The following is a 27779-nucleotide window of genomic DNA, read 5'->3' as shown; positions in this document are numbered from 1 at the left end:
AATTGACTGTAGTTCCTCCAGTTGCATCTCAGTTTTGTGTTGTCTGTCGACCAATTTATGCTGATCCGCTCTTAGATGATTGAAGTCTATTGTGACTTTATCATTTTACTTTCCAGCGATGCTCTTGTGCTGTCCAAGTAGGCCCCAGTTTTTTCTACTGCTGTTAAAGCACACTGTCCAGCTTTTCGGTCAGTGGTGTTACTATTTGTGTGGACTGAGACTGCGAATCACAATCCCATTTTTTTTCAGTGGGCTGTGATGGTCCACTCGGATTGGGCGGGGGGCCAGAGTGGAGGCGCCCCTTGACCAGCTGCCGCTCCTTGGGCATTCGGCAGGGAGGTGGAGAGCTCGCAATGCATGCGCATACACTGCTACTAGTATCAGGCATGCCCTTCAGATCAGTTCACTAAGGGAAAAATCAGTGGGTCCGTACTGGTCTATAGTGCCCTCCTAGTCTGGGCACCTACTAAACAACACCTGCTGTTCTTCCAATCAGGGGTTCCCTAGTCAGCAGTAATATATTACGCGATCTGTGCACCCCGCTATGATGAAAATCTGAAATGAGGCTCATGCTTTAGCTTATCAATCAGGGAGCAACGTTTTAGTGCAAAGGAGTGGTCCCGGGCTGGGGCAGGGGGGAAAAGGTGAACTTATTGCACTTATTGCACTACGGCGCACAACTACAATAGCGGTAGCAACTGCTCTGCCGATCCCTTATGCACCAATACAGACGTCCCGCACCACCACACTCCAGACCCAGACAAGCAGATGCGGGGTGTCCAGTCTTGTAGTGCCACATGAGTAGGCCGTGGCCCTGTGTGGTGCTCTCCATGCGCAGTCGGAGCTAATGAGCGTCACCTGCACAACTACAGCTGCACAAGGTCCCCTTTCAGTGGCCAGAGATCACACCATGTTCCCTTATCCACCGACTCATAGTCCCAGTAAAGGTGAATTTCCAGATGTCTCTTAGTTCGCTGTTGGCGAGACACACTGGGGACCTGTCTGCCACAAGTGGACTGCTGCACGGTTTATTTGTGTCCCGTTTGTAGCCTGGGCCTGAGCCGACGACAGGATGCAGACGGAGCCCAGTCGGCGTTCAAGGTCAAACGCCCTGGGCCCTCCAGTACCATGTTTTGCCAGGACAAAGGAGCACAAACAGCCGATCCGGCCCCCAAGCCACCACAACCGGAAAGTGTCTGTTCCAATCCAGGGTCACAATTGCTGTGAGTACTTTCCCGATGTCCAGTCTAGGCCTGATGCGGCCCTGTTCCGGTCTGGCGCCCTCCTCACGTTCATGGGCCCTTGTCTTTCAGAATTCCTTTTTAGGACTCAGTGCACCTACCTCCACAAAAAACACTGTTGCTAATGGTCGACAGACCAACTTCTGTTTCTCCTATCAGGAAGAGGCCTCCCTTTCTAAGGAATTGACCTCCGCTGGTATCTTCATCTGCCTCTTCACTAGCAACCTCTGTGGAAACTGAAGAGACAGATCCCCTTTGAGGTCACCCTCAAGATCGTCTGGATAGGATACAGACACTTCACCATCGTCATCCTACACGCTGACCTATTTGCTGAATCTCCGGCTATAGTTTCACCAGTAGACACACCGCCACATTCCAAGATGTCTTAGTCATAAGGATTGCAAAGTTGAATATTCCCCTTAAGACTTCTCTTGGGGCTGTCTCAGTATTCATAGAGGCCTTACAATTACACTCCACTCCTAGACCATTATATCCATTAGTACCTCATCAGATTGAATTAGCAGAGGTACGTTTTTTTAATACCTGCAGCGACCAAGGCAGCTACACGTCTCCTCCTTAAGAAGTATAAAGCTCCTGATCTAGATTCACCTTTCCTATGTCTCGATACCAAGCCATACTTGAAAATAGTATTTATAGTCAGAAAGCTTTATTCTTCAGCCACTGAGACATCCACTTCAGCTGATAGGGGAGAATAAGAGGGTGGATGAAGATCACTACAATGCAGAAACAGGACTACAAGTAAGTAACCATTTCTTCCCTTACCTGCTTATCAAGATACTTATGGTTGGTGGCTGCTAATTCCTAGCCGAGTCACACAAGAATTGTAGCTGTAGCCCTGACAAAGGTGTATACTGACTCTTTTTGTAAAATCTATGTTGTCTCCCATCATTGAGATCTTTCTCTTAGCTCTGAGTGTGTAGTGTGATGCTTTTAATGTGTGTAATGCATAAAGACGAGGAGGGTAGTTCCAAGCATCTTGTCAAAGCACATTCCGGCTTTCTTGTCCTGTAAACCAAACTGAGCCCACAGACCTGTCTTGGAATAATGGGGAGTGTTTTGCTTATGCACGTGGAGGATTTCCCCCCATCTTCATCTGCTCAGTGGCTGCACAACCCCATTTTTGCTATCTGGACTGTGACATCCAAATGATTACCATTTCGACCATTTAATAACAAAGATACTCCCTACGCATGTTGGCTAGGTATATGGAATTTGAAGGCTGCGCACCTTATGTCCGGGCCTTGGATTCTCAAGTGTGCCCTCCACTTGTGAAGTATTACTATTAAATTATAGTGAGGATCTCTGTTTGCAATGACGACTTCTAAAGCACCATCGTACAAGCTGAGAGGAGGATTTCAATTTTCTGTTCCACCAAAGGCTGGGAAAGAAGCCTGAACCTTTAGAAGAAGGTGTTCTTCAGTTTCCTGCCTGGTTGTCTTGACCTGAAGATCAGATTCACTGAGACCTGCCAGGAGATGACTCACAGAAACAGCCTGCCTAGGAGCCACAAGATCTGCAGCCTAGCTGTACTGGACTGAACCTTAGAACTAGAACTCCTTCCGCATCCGAAGACCTTATATTGCCCATACATGATACAGTAAGAAACAAGACCCTAGATTCCTGGGGTAAGCGGCTGTGGCTGGTCGTAATGTCATGAACTGCTTCAAATATATTTCCACAGCCTGCAGTCCCTCAGATATCATTTTAGATTCTAATCTTCCAGTAGGTTCCAACGTTTCAGTGTTTGCCGTCGGGCCAGTGAGTACTCTCCTACACTAAGAAATTAATGACATTGTTCAGCCAGTCCTCATAGATTGTGGCTGCAATTAGGTGCCAATCTAAAGTTATCCATCTACTTTTTCTAAACTGCTTGGTAACCAGAATATTGACAGGACCTCTCTGGTGCATTTACTGGCCGCCGTCAGCTTCAACAATATAACTGGGAACAGGGCAGCCACATTACAGCACCTAAATTACATTTTCACTGTTCATTGACTGAGCTTTTACTGTCAGTCAAGAGGTACTTACCAGAGAACCTGAAATAGATATGACCCTGCCTGCAGATCCATAATTACTAGAGGAATCACATCTCAAATTGATCTTCCTAACCGTAGCCTTTGTGCATTGAACTGGAGCCAAGTACGTTTGCATTCTCAAGATGTGTCCTTGCCAGTGGGAGATGAAGAACAGCTATTTTGGCCATGCCAAACACATTCTGTTTCACTATAATTCAGTGCTTTTTCCTATTACAGGGCATAGTTTGATTAAGAGCACCAAACAAATGTTTTTGATTTGGTCATCGACTGCTACCTGGTGCCATTCACTTACTGCGGTTTTCTACTTACTTGCTGTAGCATGTACCCAAAAGGTTTACAATAAGAGAGATACAGGATGAAGTAGCAAAGTAGGTTGCTTTACGGTGACTTTGTTACAGTCCTTATTTTATCCCCATTATATATATATATATATATATATATGTGAGAACTTTAGCACATAAAGGGGCCGATTATGATGGCGGACGGACCTGAGTCCGTCCGCCACCAGAGAGTAGGAGGGAACCTCCGCATGGGCTGCGGAGTTCCCTCCTGTGCAATTACGATGTGACCGCCACCCTGGCGGTCACATCCTCTATTCTTAACATTGCGGCGGGTGCGGCTTCAAGCTGCACTCGCAGCAATGTTAAAAATGCACGCATTGCATTTGTATGTAGAAAGTGGCAGGCACCGCGCGGTGCCTGCCGCTTTCTGCATACAAATGCAGGGGGGTACCATAGGTACCCCCCATGTGTACCCCCATCCCCCTTCACCTAGGGGCCCCGCAATGGGCCCCCGCAGTGAAGTTACACATGCTTTTCCATGGCGGAAAAGCCGCCGCGGAAAAACATGTTTCACAGCCCATCCTAATCTGGCTGACGGTGTCTGAGAGACACCGTCACCATATTAGAGCTTTTCCGCAGCAGTTGTAAGCCAACCGCGGCGGAAAAGCTGCAGACGGAAACCAGGACCCACCAGCCATCCTAATGTGGCGGTGGGTCTTTGGTGGGTCCGGAGAGGATTTTCCGCATCCTCCGGGCCGGCGGTGGCTTCCGCCGGCCCGGAGGATGCTGAAAATCCTCCATCGTAATAGGCCCCTTAGTTTGGGTCCGGTTTGTGCATTAGAAGTACGTTTTTTCTATTGTGTACTCATGCTGACTGTAGTAAAATGTTTCTGTTACCTGTAAGGCCGTTTTTGGAAAACCCACTTGATACTCGCTTATTTGCACAAGATAGGGGAGTTAATCTCTGCAAAAAAGCTGCCTGAATATGTTGTCCTCACTTTTGATTGATGTGTTAACAGAGTCATGGAGTCAACAGACATAATCGTACATGAAGAGTCTGTGAAGAATGTGGCCAAGAACGTTGAAAGAGAGCTGTTCGCACTGCATGTCTGCACAAATGTTCATTACAAGAAGAAGTATAGAACGCTTGCTTTTAACCTGGGAGACCCAAAGAACAAGGTAGGAATTTAGTTAATGTAGGTCTATTAGTATAGCTATATATTAGCATCTGTGAAGGGGCAACCCATTGCAAACCATTGTCAGTAATTTTTATGTCTGACTTGAAACCCAAAATAGCTTTCAGGAGTACCACAGGGCGGATTTTGGCTCTTCCCATTTGTTTGTAGCCAGGATTACATGTTTTGATTGGGCAGGAGCTGTGTTCTTCCACAGAAAAAAACATGCGTCCCCTCCACGCAGCTTTGAATATTTTATTTATTTATGCAGCTGTCTGAGCGAGCAGCAGCCGGGCTACCTGAGCGTATTTATTTATTTATTTATTTATTTATTTAAAGAGTTGTATATAGCGCTGGCTAGACCCGAAGGTATCAGAGCGCTTTACATGAGAATCAACAATGTAACAGAAAAAGATCAGCTTAAACTTTCTGTTGCATACTCATGACATAATGCTGTTAAAGTGTCTTAGATAACTAGATAATTATTTTTTCCCTGGGAGCAGATGGATGTGAGGATGGCAGTAAGGAGGAATGTATTGCAGACCCAGCAACGTGCCCTTCCATTATTATCTTTAAACTTTAGACTTGTGTTACAGAGCAGTATGGGTTGCTCAGGGCTTCAGTAAGCTACATTTATGTTAAGGTGTGGCTTGACAGTGCAACTGTTGCCTGACTTTATGTCAACAAAAGAGCTTTCAGAGTACTACTGAGAGAGGGAGGCCTAGCACCCACCCACATATTGGTACAACTGAGTACAGTATTTGATTGGGTCGTGTTAGACGGACCGGGAGGGTCGGCCGAGGTTACGGGGAGAGGTCTCCAGGGAGAGCCGTCTCCAACGACTGTACAGATGAATAACTTCCCCCCCACAGACGGACACCACACAAGACTGAAGGTTAACGAGACTTTATAGGCAATTCTTAGGTTACGATGATATGGTACAAGGAGGTCTGGACTCAGGGGTCCCCTCTAGCTTAGTCTTTGGTTGAGGAAAAGGGTAGCGGGACAGTCTTTAGTTACCGGTGAGTCCAAAAATAGCTCTCAATCCTTGAGCTCGGCGTTCTTGATGATCGGGCCGTGGAGGAGCCAAGCAGGTCCCGAGATGGTCGGATGAAAGATGACGGTCCGCGGCGGAGCCTGCAGGTCCCGATGAAGATGACGGTTACAACGGTCCGCGGCCACGCCAGCAGATCCGGACGACGATGAAGGAAGAAGGTTACGACGGCTGTGGCAGCGCCACCAGGCAGGATGATGGTGCACAGGACAGAGCTACGGCAGCGCCAGTAGTCCGTTCAGGATGAGTTCCTCTTTACGTCTCTCGACTCCAAGATACAACTGCCTTCCTGCTCTGGAGCTGCCCCAGTTATAGGGCTGGCGTGCTTTGATGTCCGGACCCTCGCACTTGGAGGTCGGGGGGTCCGGGATGCGGGATTCCAGACACCCAGCAGGGGGGTGGGGCCAGCGCCCGGGGAGGCGATGGGCGAGCGGCACTTGGCGGGGGGAGCCATCGACACCTCTTTCTCCCATTGACTTGCCAAGTAGCCCGCTCACCTCCTGGGTGGATGGTGGTGCCGAGATGTCTGAGGCCGGGCCAGGCCCAGGGTCGGGGTCGATCGGGGGCCAGGCGACCTCGTGGTGAAGTGTCCAAGATGGCGGTTCAGGTTGGCCGCGTGGGCCGGCAGTGGACCGGGCCCACGAGGTTAGCTTGCTTCGCAGGCAGGGGTCCTGAGAGGGCAGCAGATGTACAATGATGATGCGTGGTACTGTCGTGGCGGCTCTCGGGCCTGGTTGAGCTGGGGGAGAGCGGCCCTTCATGTGGCCTGTCCAACATGCGTCCCCCCCAGCTGAAGGCGGGGAGAGTTACCCATCTTCTTGGGGACTCTCGTCGTCGAGGCGGAAAAACCGGGACAGGCCGTCTGCGTTGGCGTGGTCCGGTCCTGGCCGGTGTTCGACTGTGAAGTCCATACCTTGCAAGGAGATGGACCAGCGCAGCAATTTTGGGTTTTCCCCCCGCATATGCATCAGCCACTGCAGGGGTCGGTGGTCGGTCTGCACCCGGAAGTGGGTGCCAAAAAGGTAGGGCCGGAGCTTTTTGAGGGCCCATACCACTGCGAAGGCTTCTCTCTCTATGGTGCTCCAGCGTTGCTCCCGGGGTAGGAGCCTCCGGCTGATGAAGGCCACGGGTTGATCAAGGCCTTCGGTGTTCACTTGGGACAGGACCGCCCCAATGCCCTGGTCGGAGGCGTCCGTCTGGACGAGGAACTCCCGGCTGTAGTCGGGGGCCTGGAGCACAGGAGCGGAACACATGGCGGCCTTCAATTGTTCGAATGCCGTTTGACACTCTGGGGTCCAGTTCACTTTCTTTGGTTGATTCTTTGACGTGAGTTCCGTGAGAGGCCCCACTATGGTTCCATAGTCTTTTACAAACCTTCGGTAATAGCCTGTGAGGCCCAGGAATGCTCGTACCTCGGTTTGGGTGATAGGGGGCTGCCAGTCCTGGATGGCAGCAATTTTTAGCTGTAGAGGGGCCACTAGGCCGCTTCCCACCTGGTGCCCGAGGTAGGTCACAGACCCTTGTCCAATTTGACATTTGCTGGCCTTGATCGTGAGGCCAGCTCGTTGAAGGGCTTGCAGCACTGCTCGGAGGTGGTGGAGGTGTTCGGTCCAGTGGTGGCTGTACACAGCGATGTCGTCTAGGTAGGCGGCGCTGAACCCTTCGAGCCCCGCCAGGACCTTATTGACGAGCCGTTGGAAAGTCGCTGGTGCATTTCTCATGCCGAAAGGCATGACCGTAAAATGATAGTGGCCATCGGGGGTGGAGAAGGCAGAACGTTCCTGTGCTCGGGGTGTGAGGCCGATCTGCCAATACCCTGCTGTCAGGTCGAAGATGCTGAGGTAGCGGGCAGCTCCCATTCGGTCGACCAGTTCATCTGCCCGGGGGATGGGATGTGCGTCCGTCCGGGTGACCTCATTCAGGCCCCGATAGTCGACACAGAACCGGAGTTCTGGGGTGGTTCCGGGGGCGGCTGCTTTGGGGACCAGCACGACCGGGCTGGCCCATGGACTGTCTGAGGGCTCGATGACCCCGAGCGTGAGCATCTTGGCCACTTCCGCCTGGATGCAGGTCCGTACCCGATCAGGTACGCGGTAGGCCCGGTGGCGGATAGGAGGGCTATCTCCGGTGTCCACATCGTGCACACACCAGGACGTGACACCTGGGGTGAGGGAGAACAGGCTGGCGAACTGTGACAGGAGGGCTTGGCACTCTTGGCGTTGTTCTCTGGTGAGGGTCTCCGAGAGGCGGACCCCATCTACGGAGCCGTCTTGCTCCTGGGTCCGCAGGAGGTCAGGGAGAGGCTCGGAGTCGTCTTCAGCCCCGTTGTCTGTGGCCATCAGTAGGCTGAGTTCGGTTCGTGCAAAGTGAGGTTTCAGCCTGTTGGTGTGGAGGACCCGGAGTGGGTTCCGGGAGGACTCCATATCGATCAGATAGGTGGCAGGTCCCTTGCGCTCGATCACCTTGAAGGGCCCCGTCCATTTGTCTTGGAGAGCGCATGGTTCTGTGGGGGACATTACCCATACTTGTTGCCCCGGCTCGAATTCAATGGATGAGGCGTTCTGGTCATACCATTTTTTCATATCCTCTTGACTGGCCTCTAGGTTGGTTTTTGCTAGGTCTCTGAACCGCTGGGACTGGTTGCGGAGGGTGAGGAGGTACCGGAAGACGTCTGGAGGGTTCTTGGCCGGAGGCATCTCCCAGCCTTCTTTGATCAGGCTGAGCGGCCCCCGCACTGGGTGCCCGTATAGCAGTTCAAATGGGCTGAAGCCTAGTGATTTTTGTGGGACCTCCCGGTAGGCGAAGAGGAGGCACGGCAGCAGTACATCCCACTGGCGACGGAGGGGCTCTTCCAATCCCCCGATCATCCCTTTTAGTGTGCGGTTGAACCGCTCAACCAGTCCGTTCCCTTGGGGGTGATAGGGGGTCGTGAATCGGTAGGTGACCCCACACTGTTGCCAGAGTGATTTCATGTATTTAGAAATAAAGTTTGTGCCTCTGTCGCTGACGACTTCTCGGGGGAACCCCACACGGGAGAAGATCCCCATCAGGGCCCGGCCGACCACTGGGGCTGTCACGGTCCGGAGAGGTATAGCCTCAGGGTAGCGGGTGGCGTGGTCCACCAGCACCAGAATAAAGCGATGGCCTTGTTTTGTACGCGGGTCTAGGGGTCCCACAATGTCTATTCCGACCCTCTCAAATGGGGTCGTGACTACTGGAAAGGGTTGCAAGGGGGCCTTTAGTTTGCGGCCGCTCTTCCCACTGGCTTGGCACGTGGGGCAAGATCGGCAATGCTGGTGCACATCGTTTCTCATTTTGGGCCAGAAGAAGTGGGTCACTAGGCGGCTGTAAGTTTTATCTTGTCCGAGGTGCCCTGCCAGGGGGACATCGTGGGCCAAGTTTAACAGGAAGTCTCTGAAACGGAGGGGTACCGCTAGTACTCTGTTGGCCCCCAGCTCGGCGATTCTTTGCTCGCTGTACAGCAGATCATTGTCCCAGTAGACCCAATGAGTTCCGGAAGTATCCCCTGCGCTTTGGGCGAGCGCTTGTTGGCGGAGTCCCTCTAGGGAGGGACAGGCCTTCTGCTCCCGGCGAAATTGTTCTTGCGTGGGTCCCCCCTCTTGGGCCCACTGGTCAAGGTTAGCGATGTCGGAAGGTTGAGCAGGTTCGAGGGGGGTGTCATGGTCGGTGGTCTCGGCTGGGGCGACCGGAGGCGGCGGCGCCGGCCATTCTGGTTCTTCTGGGTGAGGGTTGGCCCGGGCGGCCATGGACCGGGTGGTGACGCACGCCCAGTCCGGGACGCCTAACATCCCCAAGTGTTCTTTTCGCTCCACGGCTGCCCACGGGGAGCTCTCCAGGTCATTTCCGAGTAGGCAGTCCACGGGGGAGTCGTCTCGGACCGTCACCTTCAGCATGCCGGAGACCCCTCCCCACTCAAAGGGGACGCAGGCCATCCGACACAGACTTTCCGAGTTGTCGGCTGATCGTACAGGGCAGAGGATGTTCGGTAGATATTGTTCGGGGGTCACCAGGTGACAGCGGACGGCTGTCACACTGGCCCCGGTGTCTCGAAGGGCTTCGGCCCGTCGTCCATTGATGCTTACCCATTGGCTGTACTTCTGGGTGTTAGCGGGTAGGGGGACCCGCGGGACCATGTCTCTTCCCCCTAAGCACGCGAGAGTCATGGCGGCTGGCTCCCACTCTTGATACTCTTGCTGGTCTGTTTCTTGTTCCTCTGGGATCTGTTCTTCCCCTAGTGCCGCGGCGGCCACTTGGCGGGGTTTTGGACTTTGATACTGCGGGCAGCTTGGGTCATTTGCATAGTGGCCGACTCGCTGGCATCGGTGACATGTGACATTGGCTCTGTACCCCGGTCGCGCCGGGGTGCTGCCCCGGTTGGCCGGGGGGGTGGTGCTGGCAGCGGGGGCGGCCGGAGTGTGGTCTCTTCCTCGTCCTTGGCCCCCTCCTCCTCCTCTCGGTCGGTGGTGTCCATTGTTGCTCCTGTTTTGCTCGTATGACCCATTCCGGCCCACTCTGGTTATCTCCCACCGGTCAGCTTCGGCTGCGAGCTGCCGGGGATCGGTCAACTTGCTGTCGAGGAGGTGTTGGCGTAGTTCGATGAAGCAATTGTTGGACAGATGCTCCCATACCATCAGATTGAACAGCTGCTCGTATGTCATGACGTTGTTTCCTTTGATCCAGCCTTCGAAAGCTCTGCTAAAGTACGTTACATAGTCCACCCAAGTTGTACCCGGGATGCGTGTGCAGTCTCGGAACCTCTGGCGGTACATCTCGGGCGTGAGACCATAGCGGGTGAGGAGGGCCGCTTTCATATGGTCGTAGGAGGTCATCTGGTGGTCTGGGAGCTGTAACAGGGTATCGCGGCCTTCATTGAGGAATCTGCCCCATAGGCCGGCACCCCAGTCGTTTCTATCGATCCGGTGCGCAGTCATAGCGATTTCATAGGCCTTAAACCATTGTTGGATGTCGTCCTCTCGGAAATATTCTCGGACCACATCCTTGGGGATGTGTACTTTTTTCTCCGCGGTCCCCGGGGTGTGTGGTTTCTCGGGCACCCCTAACTCCTTATTCTGTTTGCGCAGGTTGATCTCGGCTATGTTCCGTTCGTGCTCGTACGCCAGTTTCTTTTCCTCGAGCTCCCTTTGTCTCTGTTTCTCTTCTCTTTCTTCTCGGAGACGTAGGTGCTCTAAGTTGATTTTTTGTTCGGCCAACTTGAGTTCTATTTCCATCTTGAGTCGGGCCATTTCTAGCTCGTGTAGTCGGATTTTTTCTCTTTCTTGGATCTCGTCTTGCGGGAGACCGGTTCTTTGCCCTTCAGGGGCTGTGGTGGTTTTTTCTGCGGTGCTTTGCTCAGGGGCTTCGGTATCCCCGGTCTCTGCCCAAGATTCTAGGGCATGTTTAAAATCGTCCTTGGTGCTTAGTCCGGTGGTAGCGATACCTAGTTCGATGCAGAACTGCTTTAGTTCACGGTGGCTGTACTCCTCTAGTTTTTCCATTTGGAACTTCTCGGTTGATCCGCTTTCTTTAGTTGTCATTATGGTTCGTTGTGGGGTGAGCTATTTTCTGTACGTTATGCGGTGATTCGAATCGCGCCGCTGGCCACCAATGTTAGACGGACCGGGAGGGTCGGCCGAGGTTACGGGGAGAGGTCTCCAGGGAGAGCCGTCTCCAACGACTGTACAGATGAATAACTTCCCCCCCACAGACGGACACCACACAAGACTGAAGGTTAACGAGACTTTATAGGCAATTCTTAGGTTACGATGATATGGTACAAGGAGGTCTGGACTCAGGGGTCCCCTCTAGCTTAGTCTTTGGTTGAGGAAAAGGGTAGCGGGACAGTCTTTAGTTACCGGTGAGTCCAAAAATAGCTCTCAATCCTTGAGCTCGGCGTTCTTGATGATCGGGCCGTGGAGGAGCCAAGCAGGTCCCGAGATGGTCGGATGAAAGATGACGGTCCGCGGCGGAGCCTGCAGGTCCCGATGAAGATGACGGTTACAACGGTCCGCGGCCACGCCAGCAGATCCGGACGACGATGAAGGAAGAAGGTTACGACGGCTGTGGCAGCGCCACCAGGCAGGATGATGGTGCACAGGACAGAGCTACGGCAGCGCCAGTAGTCCGTTCAGGATGAGTTCCTCTTTACGTCTCTCGACTCCAAGATACAACTGCCTTCCTGCTCTGGAGCTGCCCCAGTTATAGGGCTGGCGTGCTTTGATGTCCGGACCCTCGCACTTGGAGGTCGGGGGGTCCGGGATGCGGGATTCCAGACACCCAGCAGGGGGGTGGGGCCAGCGCCCGGGGAGGCGATGGGCGAGCGGCACTTGGCGGGGGGAGCCATCGACACCTCTTTCTCCCATTGACTTGCCAAGTAGCCCGCTCACCTCCTGGGTGGATGGTGGTGCCGAGATGTCTGAGGCCGGGCCAGGCCCAGGGTCGGGGTCGATCGGGGGCCAGGCGACCTCGTGGTGAAGTGTCCAAGATGGCGGTTCAGGTTGGCCGCGTGGGCCGGCAGTGGACCGGGCCCACGAGGTTAGCTTGCTTCGCAGGCAGGGGTCCTGAGAGGGCAGCAGATGTACAATGATGATGCGTGGTACTGTCGTGGCGGCTCTCGGGCCTGGTTGAGCTGGGGGAGAGCGGCCCTTCATGTGGCCTGTCCAACAGGTCGAATTTGTATTCTTCCACTAAAAATACTGCTTGAATTGCACTTTTTGGCTTGTGGCAAAGCTTATACTCGATATAGTTTGACTCAGTTGGCAAGCCTATGAAAAAGACTGTTTATTATGAAATGTTCTGTTTGAGAAGTTTATTGTGGTATTCATTACAACTACACAACACATAATTCTCTAAAAAACAGTTATGTAATACATAATTCTTTTAAAAGCCTGGCTAATACAAAACAAAGAAAAATGCAACATACATCAGACGTCCAAATCCTAAAATACAAATACATTAATTGTATATAAAAATACACAAAACTTTTAGGAAAAAGGTACTAGGCCTGACCTATTTATTGTGAAAAATATATGTTTAAGTCAATAGGCATTTGAGTGTGGATTGTTATTACTCTATATTACAGCCTACACATAGAAATTTGTTACATGGAGACTCATAGAATACTGTAGTAGGCAAGGTTTGGTATTGGTTACCACTTGTGGCAAACCGTTGATATAGAAGGCTTGTGGATAACATTCTAATTTTATGAATGTGTGTCTGATATTTGCCTTGTGGAACAGCTTACGCTGAAAACTGTAGGTGTGAGTTGGTTATGGTGGCAAGCTACAGACCTGATTGGTGCACTTGGAAATGTTATGACCGATTCAGTAGGCTTGGCCGCTTATTATGGAATATTAACAAAAAGGCAGTTGGTCGAACGTACTAATTATTTAAAGCATTTGTTAAAACTGGTAAGCCTTCAACAATTGGTTGTTATCACATTGTGTTATAGGCTACAGAAGGGTATTTAGTTACGTGTAATCTCACAAAATACCATAGTATGCAATGGTTTGGTGTTGACCACCAGCTATGACAAATCCGCAGAGTTTTCATTGTGATGATTCTTGTTAGGGCATGTTGAGAGGGGTTGTATATTCTTTTACAAGCTGTATTTCTCCATACATTGGTAGTTGTATAACTGTATATGTGATGGCTGCCAGTTTATGGCCCGTGTTGGGTAGGGTGTAAAGCCAATTGTAAAGGGTAGAGGTTTCATCAGTTCATTGGGAAAAAGCATGCCAGATTTCGTAAGTTTGATCTTTTTATTAGGAATCATTGACCTGCCTATTGTTAAAAGCATGTTAAAGACTAGTGGCTTTTAAGAAAGAATTGCTATATTGTGCTAAAGCCTGTAGGCAGTTATATTCTTACATGGAATCTCAGAGAATACCATAGTCATCTAGGGTTTGGCAGGTGACTCACCCGAACAAACCATGGAGATAGACAATTTGCAGTATAGTAATACTTATTAGGATTTGTTTGTAATTTATTACAGTGTTGCCTTGTGGAAAAGCCAGTGGCCAACACAGTCTGAGTTTGTTATGATGACTTGACAGTGATGAAGGCTATGGGCCTGCTTGTGTATATCAAAAAGGTATCATAAAGGCAATAGGCCCGACATATTGATTGGTAAAAGTGTATTTTAAGGTCTATAAACATTTAAGGGTATATTGTTATTACGCTGTATTAAAGCCTACATACACATAGATATTTTGTTAGATTGAATCTCACAATTACCAGAGTAGCTAAAGGTTTTAGTGCTGGTTCTCTGGGTATAGATGAATTTCACTGAGAGATTGTATTTTGTCTTGCCAATTGTAATCTTGTATACTCTGTAATTTTATGACTATATAAACCCATTGTTGCAAAGAGGGTCTGTGGGTCAGCTCTGTTCTGCCGTTGGTCTGTATTCTGCTTACATCCATAGCAGTGTACCTCATGGGATAATGGTTCAGTCCACATCATTCATTTGCTTTCTTGCGCTGTGAATGAGAGCATTTTCTGATCCCAGGTGCACACTTGAATTTCCCTGAAAATGTGTGTGCTTCAGTGTCAAGGGGTTTGGCCAGTCCTTAGTTTACATTTTTCTCCTTTTTTCTTTTTGCTAATCAATTTTATTGATTTTTAAAATTACACAGAACACAAGGAAAATGTACATAGCAGCACAGGTAATAATTGTAGATGACTTCGAATAACTTGACCATTTGGTCAGTTCAATCAATCAATCAATACATTTATAACGCGCACTACTCACCCGGAGGGTCTCAAGGCGCTTGGGGGGGGGGGGGGTCCGCAACTGCTCGAACAGCCAGGTCTTGAGCTTCTTCCTGAAGGAGAGGTGGTCTTGGGTCAGGCGGAGGTCGGTCGGGATGGAGTTCCAGGTCTTGGCGGCCATGTAGGAGAAGGACCTTCCTCCTGTTGTCGCTCTTCGAATGCGGGGGACGGCGGCGAGGGCGTGACTGGTCGATCGGAGATGGCGTTTGGGAGCGTAGAAGTTGAGGCGGCTGTTGAGGTAACTCGGGCCTTGGTCGTGTAGGTCTTTGTGTGCGTGGGTGAGGAGACGGAAGGTGATTCTCTTGTTGACGGGGAGCCAGTGCAGGTCTCTCAGATGTCCGAAGATGTGGCTGCGTCGGGGTATGTCGAGGATGAGTCTGGCTGAGGCGTTCTGGATCCGCTGGAGTCTTTTCTGGAGCTTGGCGGTGGTTCGGGCGTAGAGGGCGTTGCCGTAGTCCAGGCGGCTGGTGACGAGGGCCTGGGTGACCGTCTTCCTGGTCTCGGTGGGGATCCACCGGAAGATCTTACGTAGCATGCGCAGGATGTTGAAGCACGACGAAGAGACGGCGTTGACTTGTCTGGTCATGGAGAGGGAGGAGTCGAGGATGAAGCCCAGGTTGCGTGCGTGGTCTGTCGGTTTGGGTGCGGTGTCCAGGGCGGGGGGCCACCAGGTGTCGTCTCAGGCGGAGGGCGCGGATCCCAGGATGAGGACTTCCGTCTTGTCTGAGTTCAGTTTCAGGCGGCTGGTTGTCATCCACTCGGCTACGTCTTTCATCCCTTCGTGAAGGTTGGCTCTGGCGGCGGCGGGGTCGTTGGTCAGGGAAAGGATCAGCTGGGTGTCGTCGGCGTAGGAGATGATGTTGAGGTTGTGTTGGCGTGCGATGGCCGCCAGGGGGCTCATGTAGACATTGAAGAGGGTGGGGCTGAGCGAGGAGCCCTGAGGGACGCCGCAGATGACTTCGGTGGCCTCTGACTTGAACGGTGGTAGGTGAACTCTCTGTGTCCTTCCGTCGAGGAAGGACGTGATCCATTCCAGTGCCCTCTCCTGAATTCCGACGTTGCTGAGGCGCTTCACTAGGGTGTGGTGGCAGACAGTGTCGAATGCTGCGGAGAGGTCTAGGAGGATGAGGGCCGCTGTTTCTCCGTTGTCGAGCAGGATACGGATGTCATCGGTGGCAGCGATGAGGGAGGTCTCGGTGCTGTGGTTGGCCCGGAAGCCAGACTGTGAGGGGTCGAGGGATCCATTCGTCTCGAGGAAGGCGGCCAGCTGCTTGTTGACGGTCTTCTCGATGACTTTGGCTGGGAACGGGAGGAGCGAGATGGGGCGGAAGTTCTTGAGTTCGGTGGGGTCCGCTGTTGGTTTCTTTAGTAGAGCGCTGAGTTCGGCGTGCTTCCAGCTCTCGGGGAAGGTGGCGGTGTCGAAGGAGGTGTTGATGATGTCCCGCAGGTGGGGTGCGATGACAGCGTCCGCCTTGTTGAAGATGTGGTGAGGGCAGGGGTCGGTTGGAGATCCGGAGTGGATGGAGTTCATCATGCGGATGGTGTCTTCTGTGTTGATCGGTGTCCAGGCGCTGAGGGTGGTAGTAGGGGGCGTTGGTGTGGTCGTGGGGAGCGTTGTTTGTGTGTTAAAGCTGTTGTGTATGTCCGCGATCTTGTTGTGGAAGTAGGAGGCGAGGGAGTTGCAGAGGTCTTGCGATGGGGTGATGTCGTTGGCCCCGGCGCTGGGGTTGGAGAGCTCTTTCACCATGTTGTTGAAGAGTTCTTTGCAGTTGTGTGCGTTGTTGTCCAGCCGGTCCTTGAAAGCTGTTTTCTTGGTGGCGCGGATCAGTTGATGGTGCTTTCGGGTGGCGAGCTTGAGGGTGGTCATGTTGTCCGGTGTTGGCTCCCTTCTCCAGGCTTTCTCGAGGGCTCGGCAGTTCTTCTTGGAGCTCTTAAGTTCGTCGGTGAACCATGGGGCCTTCTTGCTGCCGGGTCTGTTGGGCGGAGTCCTCAGTGGGGCGAGTTCGTCTGCGCAGTTGCTGATCCACTCCGTGAGGTTGTTGGCGGCCTGGCTGGGGTTCGCTGAGCTGGCGGGAGGGTGCTGGCTCAGGGAGGCGGCGAGCTGGTCTGCGGTTATCTTGTTCCAGCTTCTTCGAGCAACCTGTTGCTGGTGGTGGTGGATCGTGGTTTTTCTGAAGGTGAAGTGGATGCAGCTGTGGTCCGTCCAGTGGAGTCCGGTGGCGTGGCTGAAGGCGATGTCTTTGCTGGATGAGAAGACGGCGTCGAGTGTGTGTCCGGCGAGGTGGGTGGGGGTGGTCACCAGCTGCTTGAGTCCGAGGTTGGCTAGGTTGTCCAGCAGGGTGGTGGTGTTGCGGTCGTTGTTGTTCTCCAGGTGGAAGTTGATGTCCCCGAGGAGGATGTAGTCCGCGGAGGGGAGGGCATGCGGGCTGATGAAGTCGGCGATGTCTTCGCTGAATGGTGTCAGTGGTCCCGGGGGTCGGTAGATCAGGGTGCCTCTGAGGGTGGTCTTGGGGTCCGTGTGGATCTGGAAGTGCAGGTGTTCGGCGGTTGTCAGTTCATATACAAGCATAGAAACTACGACCATTCCCTTGTCTAATGCGACCACATAGAATGCACAGACATTGAGGTGTTATCATTCTAGTTGTTGCAACCATTTGCCCCATATCCTTTCTTGCTTCTTTGGGCAATGTGGTAAATATTTTACCGTATACGAGTTTGCCATATAATTACAAATAAAAGAATAGCTCAATAAAATGAGAGGCAGAGTCCGGGGTGTCTGAGTCTTAAAGGGCTTTAATTCAGAATGACTCGAGTCAATGGAGATCTATTCCATCAATACAAGGGTTCGGATATGCAAGGGAAGATGCCAGGAAAGATGTCAACGATTTATTAACAGTACATGACATATATAGTAAAACGAGGCAATAGCAATGCATACAGTAGGGGTGTTAAGTGAAATGTATATGATAAGAACACATGTGCGTAGCAAAAAGGCGTGAACATGGGTGTGTACAGAGGTGTGAACTAGAAACGTCACAGAAAAGTGTCACAAGTGGGTGTATGCTTAGAGAATTCTTGCAGAGTCAGCTGAAACCTGTGGCCTGAATGCGCGCGCAGCTTATATGACGTGTGATTGACGTGCATCTGGAGGAAGCTAAGAGTCTGACTTTTAACACTAGTAGAAGAGACAGACGTCTGGCATGTCAGATCGACCTGTTCCTATAGCATGTCTGATATCTTGTATTTGGAGGATGTTTAATCTGGAGTAAAAGGTCTTTCGGGCAGAGGCTATTCTATACTAAATGTATGCGTGTCTAGGTGCGAATGCGCGGAGCCAGGGCCTACCATGGTAACGGGAGCAATGAATTACATGAGGAGGACAGGAAGGCTTGGCCCTTTACTCTGCAGCCGGGGAGCTGTTTACTTATTTCACTAGACAGGAATGTGTTTTCGAGGAGGCTGAGCTGGCTACGCTGATAACTTGAAGGCAAAATACTGTTTGGCAGGCAGGCCAGGCCGAGCCAGGCACCGCTTCGCTTGGCAGGAAGTAAGGCAGAGGTCAGGGATGCACCTCAACTTCACGTTGCAGCTTTCGGAGACAGAGACAGAAAGTGGCAGGAATCAGGGCCTAACTCGGCAGAGCCAGGAAAACGTGAAAGTGCACCATGTAAAGACGGTGGCACGGCATACTTAGGAACTGAATTATCAATCCATTTATGGTGGATCTGATAGAGGACATGTTAACGTTGGACGCAAATGTATTTGCGTCTTCAAATTCGGTTGCGGAGGGAAGTTACATGCACTTTAACTCGTACATGGAGACGATGGGGTACTCGTTAGGGGACATACCTGACCATAAAAATTTCAATTACCTCAATCCCTCCTTGTCCCCTACGGACCCATTAGGATATATCTATTTTCATGAGACCATCTATCTGTTCGTATAACATCATCTGTTCTTCTTTTTTTAATCGGGAATGGGAACGTGAACTTGAGCGGGGAATACAAGCTGTGGCGCACAAGCCGCAAATCGCTGGCCCACATTGAAGACATAAACAACAACTGAACACAATGGCCAATATAATCCCTAGGAATGACAATAGCTTCCATCCCCAGGCGGTTATTACACTCCAGAGCCAACCGGACCAAGTCCAGGAGCCTGGATACTGGTGTATCTGATAAGCAATTTCATGAAGTCTGGTAATAGCCTTATAAACTGATGGCGCGTTATTAGGAATAAACACGCAACAACTGGATCCGATGACTCTACAAGCCCCGCCCCTATCGGCCAGGATGACGTCAAGGACAAGGCGGTTCTGAAGGACAACAAGTCTCATAGCAGACTGCTCCTCTGTTAAGTTGCCCAAAGCTGAAGTAGTCTCATTCACTACTGCTTCGAGAATTCGGGTTAATTTGCGTATCAGTTTACTGTTGGAGACAGTGCCTAAATAGGGAAAGAATCCTTTATTGAAATCTGTATATTGTTCCCATGCGGTTTCAGTAAAATCAACTAATGGAAGATCTCTTTTGTGCCTAACAAGATTGAGGTGGGAATTTCTGTGATAATCAGATGGGGCTAGAAAAACTGGTGGCAATAAGAATGCAATGAAACAAGTACCATCCCAGTCTAGAGGTAAACGTACATAAGCTGTATGACCACAAATGAAATAGGAATGTCGGGAAGCTTTGAATGTAGACTTGCCTTCATCACTGAATTCGACCACAGTAGTGCAATCACTATGGCCTAGATGTACTGAACCATTCTTTCTGACGCATAATATACCTTTAGCTGGTAAGACTGATATGGATGGCAAGTCTGGACTGGTTTCTGACTGAACATTTAGAATCATGAGGTTGAGTGTAAAATTGCCTAATCCATACACTTCATTTTCTAGATCGGTCCCTGTCATTTGTGGGAGACCTTCTTCATCTGGGAAACATGCTTTGTTCATGACTGTGTTCAGGTTTCCCCATATCCATTTGCCTTGGGAAACCCTTGATTCAGAGTCTAAAGAAGATAGTAAACTAAACCATGCACCACAGGAACCATTATGTGTAAACGGGTAAGGAAAGAGGGGCAGAGCTCCCTTGTAGTTCTGATAGGGAGGGAGTCGGCCACATATCCAACAGTTAGTAGCATTGTTGATCTGGTGTGAATGGTGTAACATACGAATGAATGTATTGTTGCGCAGCGCAAGTCGATAAGACAGTTCGTGTGGAGGTAGTTCACTAAACGTGTGTTCTGCAGTATCATTAGAAAAAGAATGTGCAATCGGAAAATTCATGTACAACATCAAACTGACGCCAATTAACGTAAGACTCAGAAGAAACATAATAACCAGGGTGCAAATGCACCTACTACGGAGATTTTTACAGTAATGATTTCTTTTCAGGATCTCCTGTCTATCTCTCTCTCTATTTGGGTCTAACTTGTACATTGTCAGAAACTGCCTAACCGCTTCACCCGAGGGGGACTTAAACAATTAAACTGTCTGACTTACTAGACCTCAATTTCTGGCGATACTCCTCTTGGGGAGTTTTCTATCTGTCTCTGGTATGTGAGAGTTCTTGGAATCAGGATTTGGCGGAAGTCCATGGAATCTTTTCACATGACTGGAGTGCACCCAGCCTTTCCGCCCCTCCAGCTTAACAGCAGTCCTGGTTGTTAACAAAACAATCTTCGGCTCCTTCCAGCGGGGCTCCAAAGGACTCGTCCTGTCAAAGTTGCGCACGACTACAATATCTCCCGGGACCAGTTCATGTGGCTTCACCTCGGTGTTGTCTGGGAAGGCTGCTGCAACCTGTGAACGATATGATTGTAGTGCAGACATCAAGGAAGCAAGGTAATCTGTCAGCATAGTACTTTCAACATCAGTGATTTTTCTCGGCAGAGGCCTCCCCCACATATTAGGAGGTCTACCGAAGACCACCTCATACGGGGATAGCCCTGTCCTAGCATGGGCTACCATTCTCATATAAAACAGTGCAACTGGCAATGCTACTATCCAATCTACGCCTTTCTCTTTACACACTTTGGCAAGGCGAGTTTTCAGAGTCTGATTGTGTCGCTCCACGAGACCTGCTGCCTCTGGATGTCGGACACAATGAAACTTCCTCTGGTACCCCAATAGAAGCGAGACCTGCTTCATAAGTTCAGATGAGAATGGCTGACCGTTGTCTGAGTACACGACACAGGGCAAACCGTATCGCGGGAAAAACTCACGAACCAGCTGCCTGGCAGTGGTCGGGGCAGTGTAATCTGGAACGGGATATGCTTCTGTCCATCGGGATAGGGCACATACAACTACGAGGACATACTTGAATCCTCGGCATCTTTCCATCTGGATATAATCCATCTGGAGGACTTCAAAACGATAGTCTGGAGGATGAAATCCACCTTGCTCTACGGGAATCCCTTTTCCTGGATTGAACTGACAACAGATCATACAGGTACGCACTTTCTGTTTTGCTGCTGCTCGTAAATGCTTGTTGAACCAAAGGTTCTGTACACTGTCTAACATGGCTTTTTCTCCTAAATGTGCTGGACTATGTGCAGTGTTGATGATAACTTGAACCATAGAATCGGGGAGGAACCATGTGGTCTTTCCCCTCGTCATCCAACCCTGTTCGGTCTGGACCCCTCCTTGTTCAGCCCATTTCTTGATTTCGTCTGAAGTAGCATGTGTCTGTATGTCAATGACATCTAGTGCGGGGTCCCTGACTGTCATACTGTGTGTCAGGGATGATACGTCAGTCTTTATCATATCAGTCGTATGTGTATGAGTCTGTGCTGTATGTTTCGCTGTCCAAACTGCAAAGTCGTTACCCTGGGAAATCTTGTCTGTTACCTTTGTATGTGCTTTACACTTCATGATGGCTATGGCTGTAGGCAAATGTATTGCCTCCAACAGTGCTTGAATGAGGGGACCGTGCTGGATTTTGCCTCCGTGAGAGGTCAGGAAACCTCTTTCTTGCCAGAGAACACCGAAGTCGTGTACGACTCCGAATGCATAACGCGAATCTGTGTATATGTTTACTTTAAGGTTCTTGGCTCGTATGCAGGCTTGGGTCAGAGCAATGAGCTCTGCGGCTTGGGCTGACAGGGTGTCAATGCGATGTGTTTCTATGACTTTTGTTTCAGTGGTCACTGCATATGCGGCTACCAACTCTCCTGTACTTGTTCTCAAACATGAGCCATCCACATAAAGTGTCAGGTCTGGATCGGGTAATGCGACATCTGTCAAGTCTTGTCTGGGTTTCGTAACTGTGTCGACTACATCTACGCAGTCATGTGGAGTAGGATCTGTTGTGCTTGATGGTAAAAGTGTAGCAGGATTCAGTTTATTACAACGTCTGATTTCTATGTGTGGTTGGAATAACGTCAATTCATAACCTGTCAGTCGTGCTATGGTCAAGTGTTGGGTCTGTGTTCTGTTTAGGAGAACCTCTACAGAATGTGGAACCTGAACTGTCAATTGGTGTCCCAATACAATGGAATCACTTTGTCTGATTGCTAGAGCTGTTGCTGCAACTGATTTCAAGCACGCAGGCAAGGCCTGGGCTACTGGATCCAATGTGCTCGAAAAATAAGCACAAGGTCTGTGTTTGTCTGCTTGAAGTTGAGTGAGAACCGACAACGCTGTGCCATCGCGTTCTGTGACAAAAAGTGTAAAAGGTTTGCTGTAACATGGTGTTGCTAACACGGGTGCTTGACATAAGGCTTTCTTTAATTCGTCAAAAGCTTGTGTATGTTCCTGAGTCCAAGGGAGGACAGCCGAAGATGCTGCCTCTTGTGTTGTCAACTGTGTAAGAGGTTTAGCTAGAAATGCATATTGTGGAATCCATTGTCTGCAATAAGAAGTGAGTCCAATAAAGGCTCGTACTTCTTTCTGTGTCTTGGGTTGTGGAAGATGTGCAATTAACTGTATACGATCTGGTGTCAGCTGTCTCCCCTCTTTGGACAGCAAGTGCCCAAGGTACACCACTTGCTGGGCGCAGAATTGTAGCTTCGAAGGAGACACCTTGTGTCCCTTGTCCGCCAAGAAAAACAAAACTGTCAGTGATGCTTGTTCACATTCTGGGTCACTTCGGGCGGTGATCAATAGATCATCGACATACTGGAAAAGGGCAGTATTAGGAGGCATGTGAATATTGTCAAGTTGTTGTTTCAATGCTTGGCTGTAGATGCTGGGGCTTTCTGTGAATCCTTGAGGGGCGCGTGCAAATTTGAAGCTTCGGCCATTTAAACAGAATCCGAAAAGATACTGGCTTTCCGGGTCAATGGGGACACTAAAGAAGGCGTTCTTCAGATCGATTACAGTAAAGAACGTCGCCTCTGAATCAATGGCTGTCAATAATGAAGAGATGTCTGGGACCACAGGATACTGTGGTACAATGCATTTATTCAATTCACGTAAATCAATCACCAATCGATAAACTGGAGGTGCATTTGGATCAGTTCGTTTAAGAATCGGAATGATAGGAGAATTACAAACATTGGAGTCGGTTTCTACAACCACTCCTTGTGCAATGAGCTCGTCAATGATTTTCAGTAAAGCCACTACAGCATCTGGTGGTAACTTGTATTGTCGGATTCGTGGTAGTATAACTCCTGGCTTGAGTGTGACACGGTATGGAGTAATGTGCATACAACCTACATCAGTGGGGCCTTTCGCCCATAAATGTGCAGGAACATTCTGTAACCTGGGATCAAAATCTCTCAATACATAATGTCCCTTAAAATCACGAAGGAACAGCCTTACTCCTTCCGGAGAACAACAAATTACAGCTCCTAGAGCTTTCAGGGTCTTAATACCAAGCAAGTTTTCTGGACATGATTTCGTGAGCAATAAATCTGTAGTGCGGGACAATGGACCAACTGCAAGGGGAACAGGTTTCGATACTTCATTAACAATAGGCTTTCCTGAAAATCCAAGGGAAACATTCTGTGAGCCTGAGAGGGGTGCCCCTGGAACCTCTTCATGACTGATGGTTGTCCTGCTTGCCCCTGTGTCAATCAAAAACTTTCTATCTTTCCCTAATACCTGACTATGTACATAAGGACCCTCTTGAGCTACAGGAACTTCAATAAGAGGCAAGCCAACCTCCCTCTCTAGGCTGTTTCATGTGTATTGCTGATAATCGGGGTAATCAGATTGGGCATACTGGTACATCTGTTGTGTGACATGCTGAGTCGCGGCAATGGGTTGGGGCTGTGGTACCGCTACGGCCTGCTGTGGAACATGCATAGGTTGTACATTTTGTGGAACATGTTGTTGGACCTGATCCTGTCTGGGCGGACGTGGTCTCTCTTTAGTTTTACCTGTAGCGATATTGTGTTTCAGAACGGTACATTCGCTTACATAGTGACCTGGCTGTTTACAATAGTTACATGTCCCTTTAACGGGAGCCGTCGAATTATTGGACTGTGTCGCGCCCTTTTTCTGACCATCTGCTGGAACTGACTGAGTAACTAACATTTTCATTTTCGTGTCTTTCATACGTCTCTGTTCGTGATCATGTTCCTCTCTAATTCTGTTCTGGTAGTATTGTAACATTTGTAACATTTGGGATGGCGTATTGGCTTGCCATGTACTCTCGACTTTCAATACACGGTTCTTAACCTGGGGCAAAGAATTCTCAACCAATTTGGTTACGAATAGATGTGGATATGACTCGCTACTTGTTTTCAGGCCACTATTAATAATGAAACATTTCTCGAATCTGGAATAAAAATCACTAGTGTCTTCATCATGTTTCTGTTTACAGGCTGAGATGGCATCCCAATCCTCCTTTTTAGTTGTCAACAATCTTGGCAGAACCTGTACTAATAAACCTGGTAATGCTTTAGTTTTCTCCCCAAGTCCTAAACCCGGGGTTCGACCAGTTTCCTCGGTTTCTAATTCAGCCCAATTAATCTTTTTGTCTCCCACCTCCCATTCTTTTTCCTTTAGTTTCTCGTAAATACCGGCAGGCAGTAACACTTTCAATATTTTCATAATGTCGGGATATGTGTAATCTCCCATGAGTAACATATCCTTTATTTCACGGTGGAAACCTGCAGGGTCTTTATCATGACTGGGCACTATTTTCTTCATTTCCAATAATTCCATTTTAGTTATGGGCGTGTATACGAACACACGTTCAAGGGTATCATCAGGTTTTCGGATTGGATGCACTTCTCGTAAAGGATTCTGTTTGTCTAGGTGATACGATTGCCTGACTGGGGGTGGAACGGAAACAAGATGTGGAGTCAAGAAAGTTCTATATTTGTGATGTTGTTCTAAAATCATTTCAATTAGATCGGTACCTAGACCTCTCCATCTTCTCAGTAGTAAGTCTTGCAATAAATTGTATAACGGACCTGGATCAGATGCTTGGTTTTCATACTGTATGATAAGGTGTTGGGTCATGTATATACCAGCTAGTCGCTGTTCTTCTGGAGTAAGACTTAAAAATGTTTGCACTACTGAATCGTCTTTGTATATGCTGTCATCCCCGGCCCACTGTACTGCGGACCGGGCTAGTTCCTGATCACGTAAGGTATTGAGTTCGTGATAACCTACTCTTTCTTTCAGTACTTTATCAGTAGTTTGGAATATATGCTCAAGGGAATATCGCTCTGGTATCGGACAAAGGTAACGTTTCTTGTTTTCTAAACGAATGGGTCTGTCAAAGGGCCGATCAAGAGGAGGTGGTCTAGGGAATTTCTCTCTACCTACATAAGCTATCATGTCTCTATTTGCTAGTTGCGAGGTTTCAGCTGTATTCTCTGGTTCTTCCTCATCTGAGGTTTCCTTGTCATCTGACTCAAATTGCATTTCAGACTCTCGACGGGCATGTATTGCTATTATTTCTTTACGGATCTTTCTAACCATAGCATGTACACAATTCTCTCTATCATGTTTACATTCTGCAATATTCTGACTCCATTTTGACAACTTCTCCATCTCTTCTTGTGGAAAACCGGACTGATCTTGTTCCCTTATCAAACAATTTATCAGGAATCGCAAGAGTAATGTTTTTGTCTCAACTTTCTGATGTGACATGGCTTCACTAATACTCTCCAGTCTTTCTCCTGTTCTGATAAAATGATATATATTGTCTAGATGGTCTGGCATTTCTGGCAGTAGAATTAAATAATTCGTAACACGTCTTAGACGTAAGGAGGCTAACATCATGGGTCCTGTTTTTCCAGGCACTGTATCATATCTGCAATCGGTAAGATGTTCTTTAAGCTTTTCGGCTGTGGCTGCTTTAGGTGTTCGCAGCATTGCTAATACTCTCATTGTTGTTCGTTGTACGTGTGGCGGAGTGCGGTAACCTCCTGTAGCGCCTCCTGAGGCGGAGGCTTGAGCATAACCTGGCTGTAGGATCGGTATCTGTAACGGGGTTGGACCCTGAACACCGCCGGGCCCAAAAGGATTCAGCGGATGAATACCAGGGGGAATAGTCACTAGAACCTGGGGACGTGGAGGGGTTTGCTGTTGCGGACCTGGGGGCAGATTATTGTCAGCAGGTGGTACAGGTGGTACGGGAGGTGCGGGTACATTGGCAGGTGCATTGGTATATGCGGGAGCTACGTCGTCTAAATAGGAAGAAAGGAAAATGTCTGCTGCGGTCTTATGACGTACTTTAGTCGGAACCAATGGAGGGGGCAGTTCTTTCGGTATTTCCGGGGTCGCCTTGGGCAGGCCCTCGGCCAGGACTGGATACAGTCCTGTCATAATGGCATTACTCTGTCTATCGTGTTGTTCCATTCTAACTCGTTCTCCTTCTTCTAGTAGTTCTTTTTCTTTGGCTTTTTCGGAATCCTCTCTACTTTTCTCTGCTTTCCTGAATGCTTTCTCTGTCCGTCTATGTGACTCTTTACGCCATAATTCAATGGCATCTTTCTGTGACTGTCTAGCTTTCTTTTTCCATAATGCTTCCTCTACTCTCATGATGCACTCGGCATCCCATGTCCCTGTAACGGGCCATCTCTGATTCTCTGCCAGGTCTTTCGTATAATCCACCCACAAGTCTAGATATAATATGGCATCTAAGCCGTGCTTGTGGTACATAAAATGCCCAGGAGTGTCCCTGGGTGGGATGGGAACTGCTTCTTCGAGTATCCCTTTCCTAGTCCCTATCTGTCGTACCTTCGAGAACAAAGGCATTGCTACCTCTAAATTGGACACAAACACAATGAGCACAGTGAAATATGCAAACAATCCCTCATACCACGACATTAAACACATTGAAACAATTCGAACAGATATTGACTACCCCCTAATTCTATAACGAGAACAAAATTGAACCTTTGAATACAAGAATAACTCGATGTACTGCTAAACAGCACAGATACACTGCTAAAACAGTGCAGACCGGATCTGTGTACCCAAACCCGTCTTGACCGGATACAAATTAATGCACCCGTCTTGATGCGTCCCCAGCAACGGTACTCACCGGGAAGCACGGAACGGAAGGCCTCGGAAACTCGACTGGACTGGACTGACGTCACTGCTTCTGCTGCGCACTGCGCATGCGCCTCGACACTACAGGTGGGCCTCTCGATACCTCGGACACTGCTCTCTCGGCTGGGCTCTGGTCGGGATCCTCCGCACTCCTAACCGCCTCGTCTGGATGTCGACCGCAGTCTCCGTCACCTCCGTGGGCCTGAGGGAGATACAGGAAATCCTGCAGATGCGCATGGGGTCCGTCACGGCCGTGGCAGGGGGCAAGGCCTGCGACGCATCACCGGCGCGTGGGGTGGGGGAGGGGTCCCTATTCGGGCGCCAAATTATGTGGTAAATATTTTACTGTATACGAGTTTGCCATATAATTACAAATAAAAGAATAGCTCAATAAAATGAGAGGCAGAGTCCGGGGTGTCTGAGTCTTAAAGGGCTTTAATTCAGAATGACTCGAGTCAATGGAGATCTATTCCATCAATACAAGGGTTCGGATATGCAAGGGAAGATGTCAGGAAAGATGTCAACGATTTATTAACAGTACATGACATATATAGTAAAACGAGGCAATAGCAATGCATACAGTAGGCGTGTCAAGTGAAATGTATATGATAAGAACACATGTGCGTAGCAAAAAGGCGTGAACATGGGTGTGTACAGAGGTGTGAACTAGAAACGTCACAGAAAAGTGTCACAAGTGGGTGTATGCTTAGAGAATTCTTGCAGAGT

The 27779-nt window shown here is 49.5% G+C and overlaps 1 protein-coding gene across 2 annotated transcripts in view; it reads left to right on the top strand.

Annotated features, from left to right (window-relative positions):
- SPOCD1 (SPOC domain containing 1) overlaps positions 1 to 27779 on the top strand; it is a 1145204-nt gene that overhangs the window by 659860 nt on the left and 457565 nt on the right. For both annotated transcript variants that reach the window (XM_086958641.1, XM_086958642.1), the window contains exon 7: positions 4599 to 4758. In XM_086958641.1, coding sequence (XP_086814767.1) covers positions 4599 to 4758 — 160 coding nt within the window. The remainder of the gene's footprint in view (positions 1 to 4598; positions 4759 to 27779) is intronic.

This window comes from Lissotriton vulgaris, chromosome 2_1 (assembly GCF_964263255.1).
Source record: "Lissotriton vulgaris chromosome 2_1, aLisVul1.2, whole genome shotgun sequence".
NCBI lineage: Eukaryota > Metazoa > Chordata > Amphibia > Caudata > Salamandridae > Lissotriton > Lissotriton vulgaris.
The sequence above is the reverse complement of the archived record's forward strand: the minus strand, read 5'-3'. Positions and strand labels throughout refer to the sequence as shown.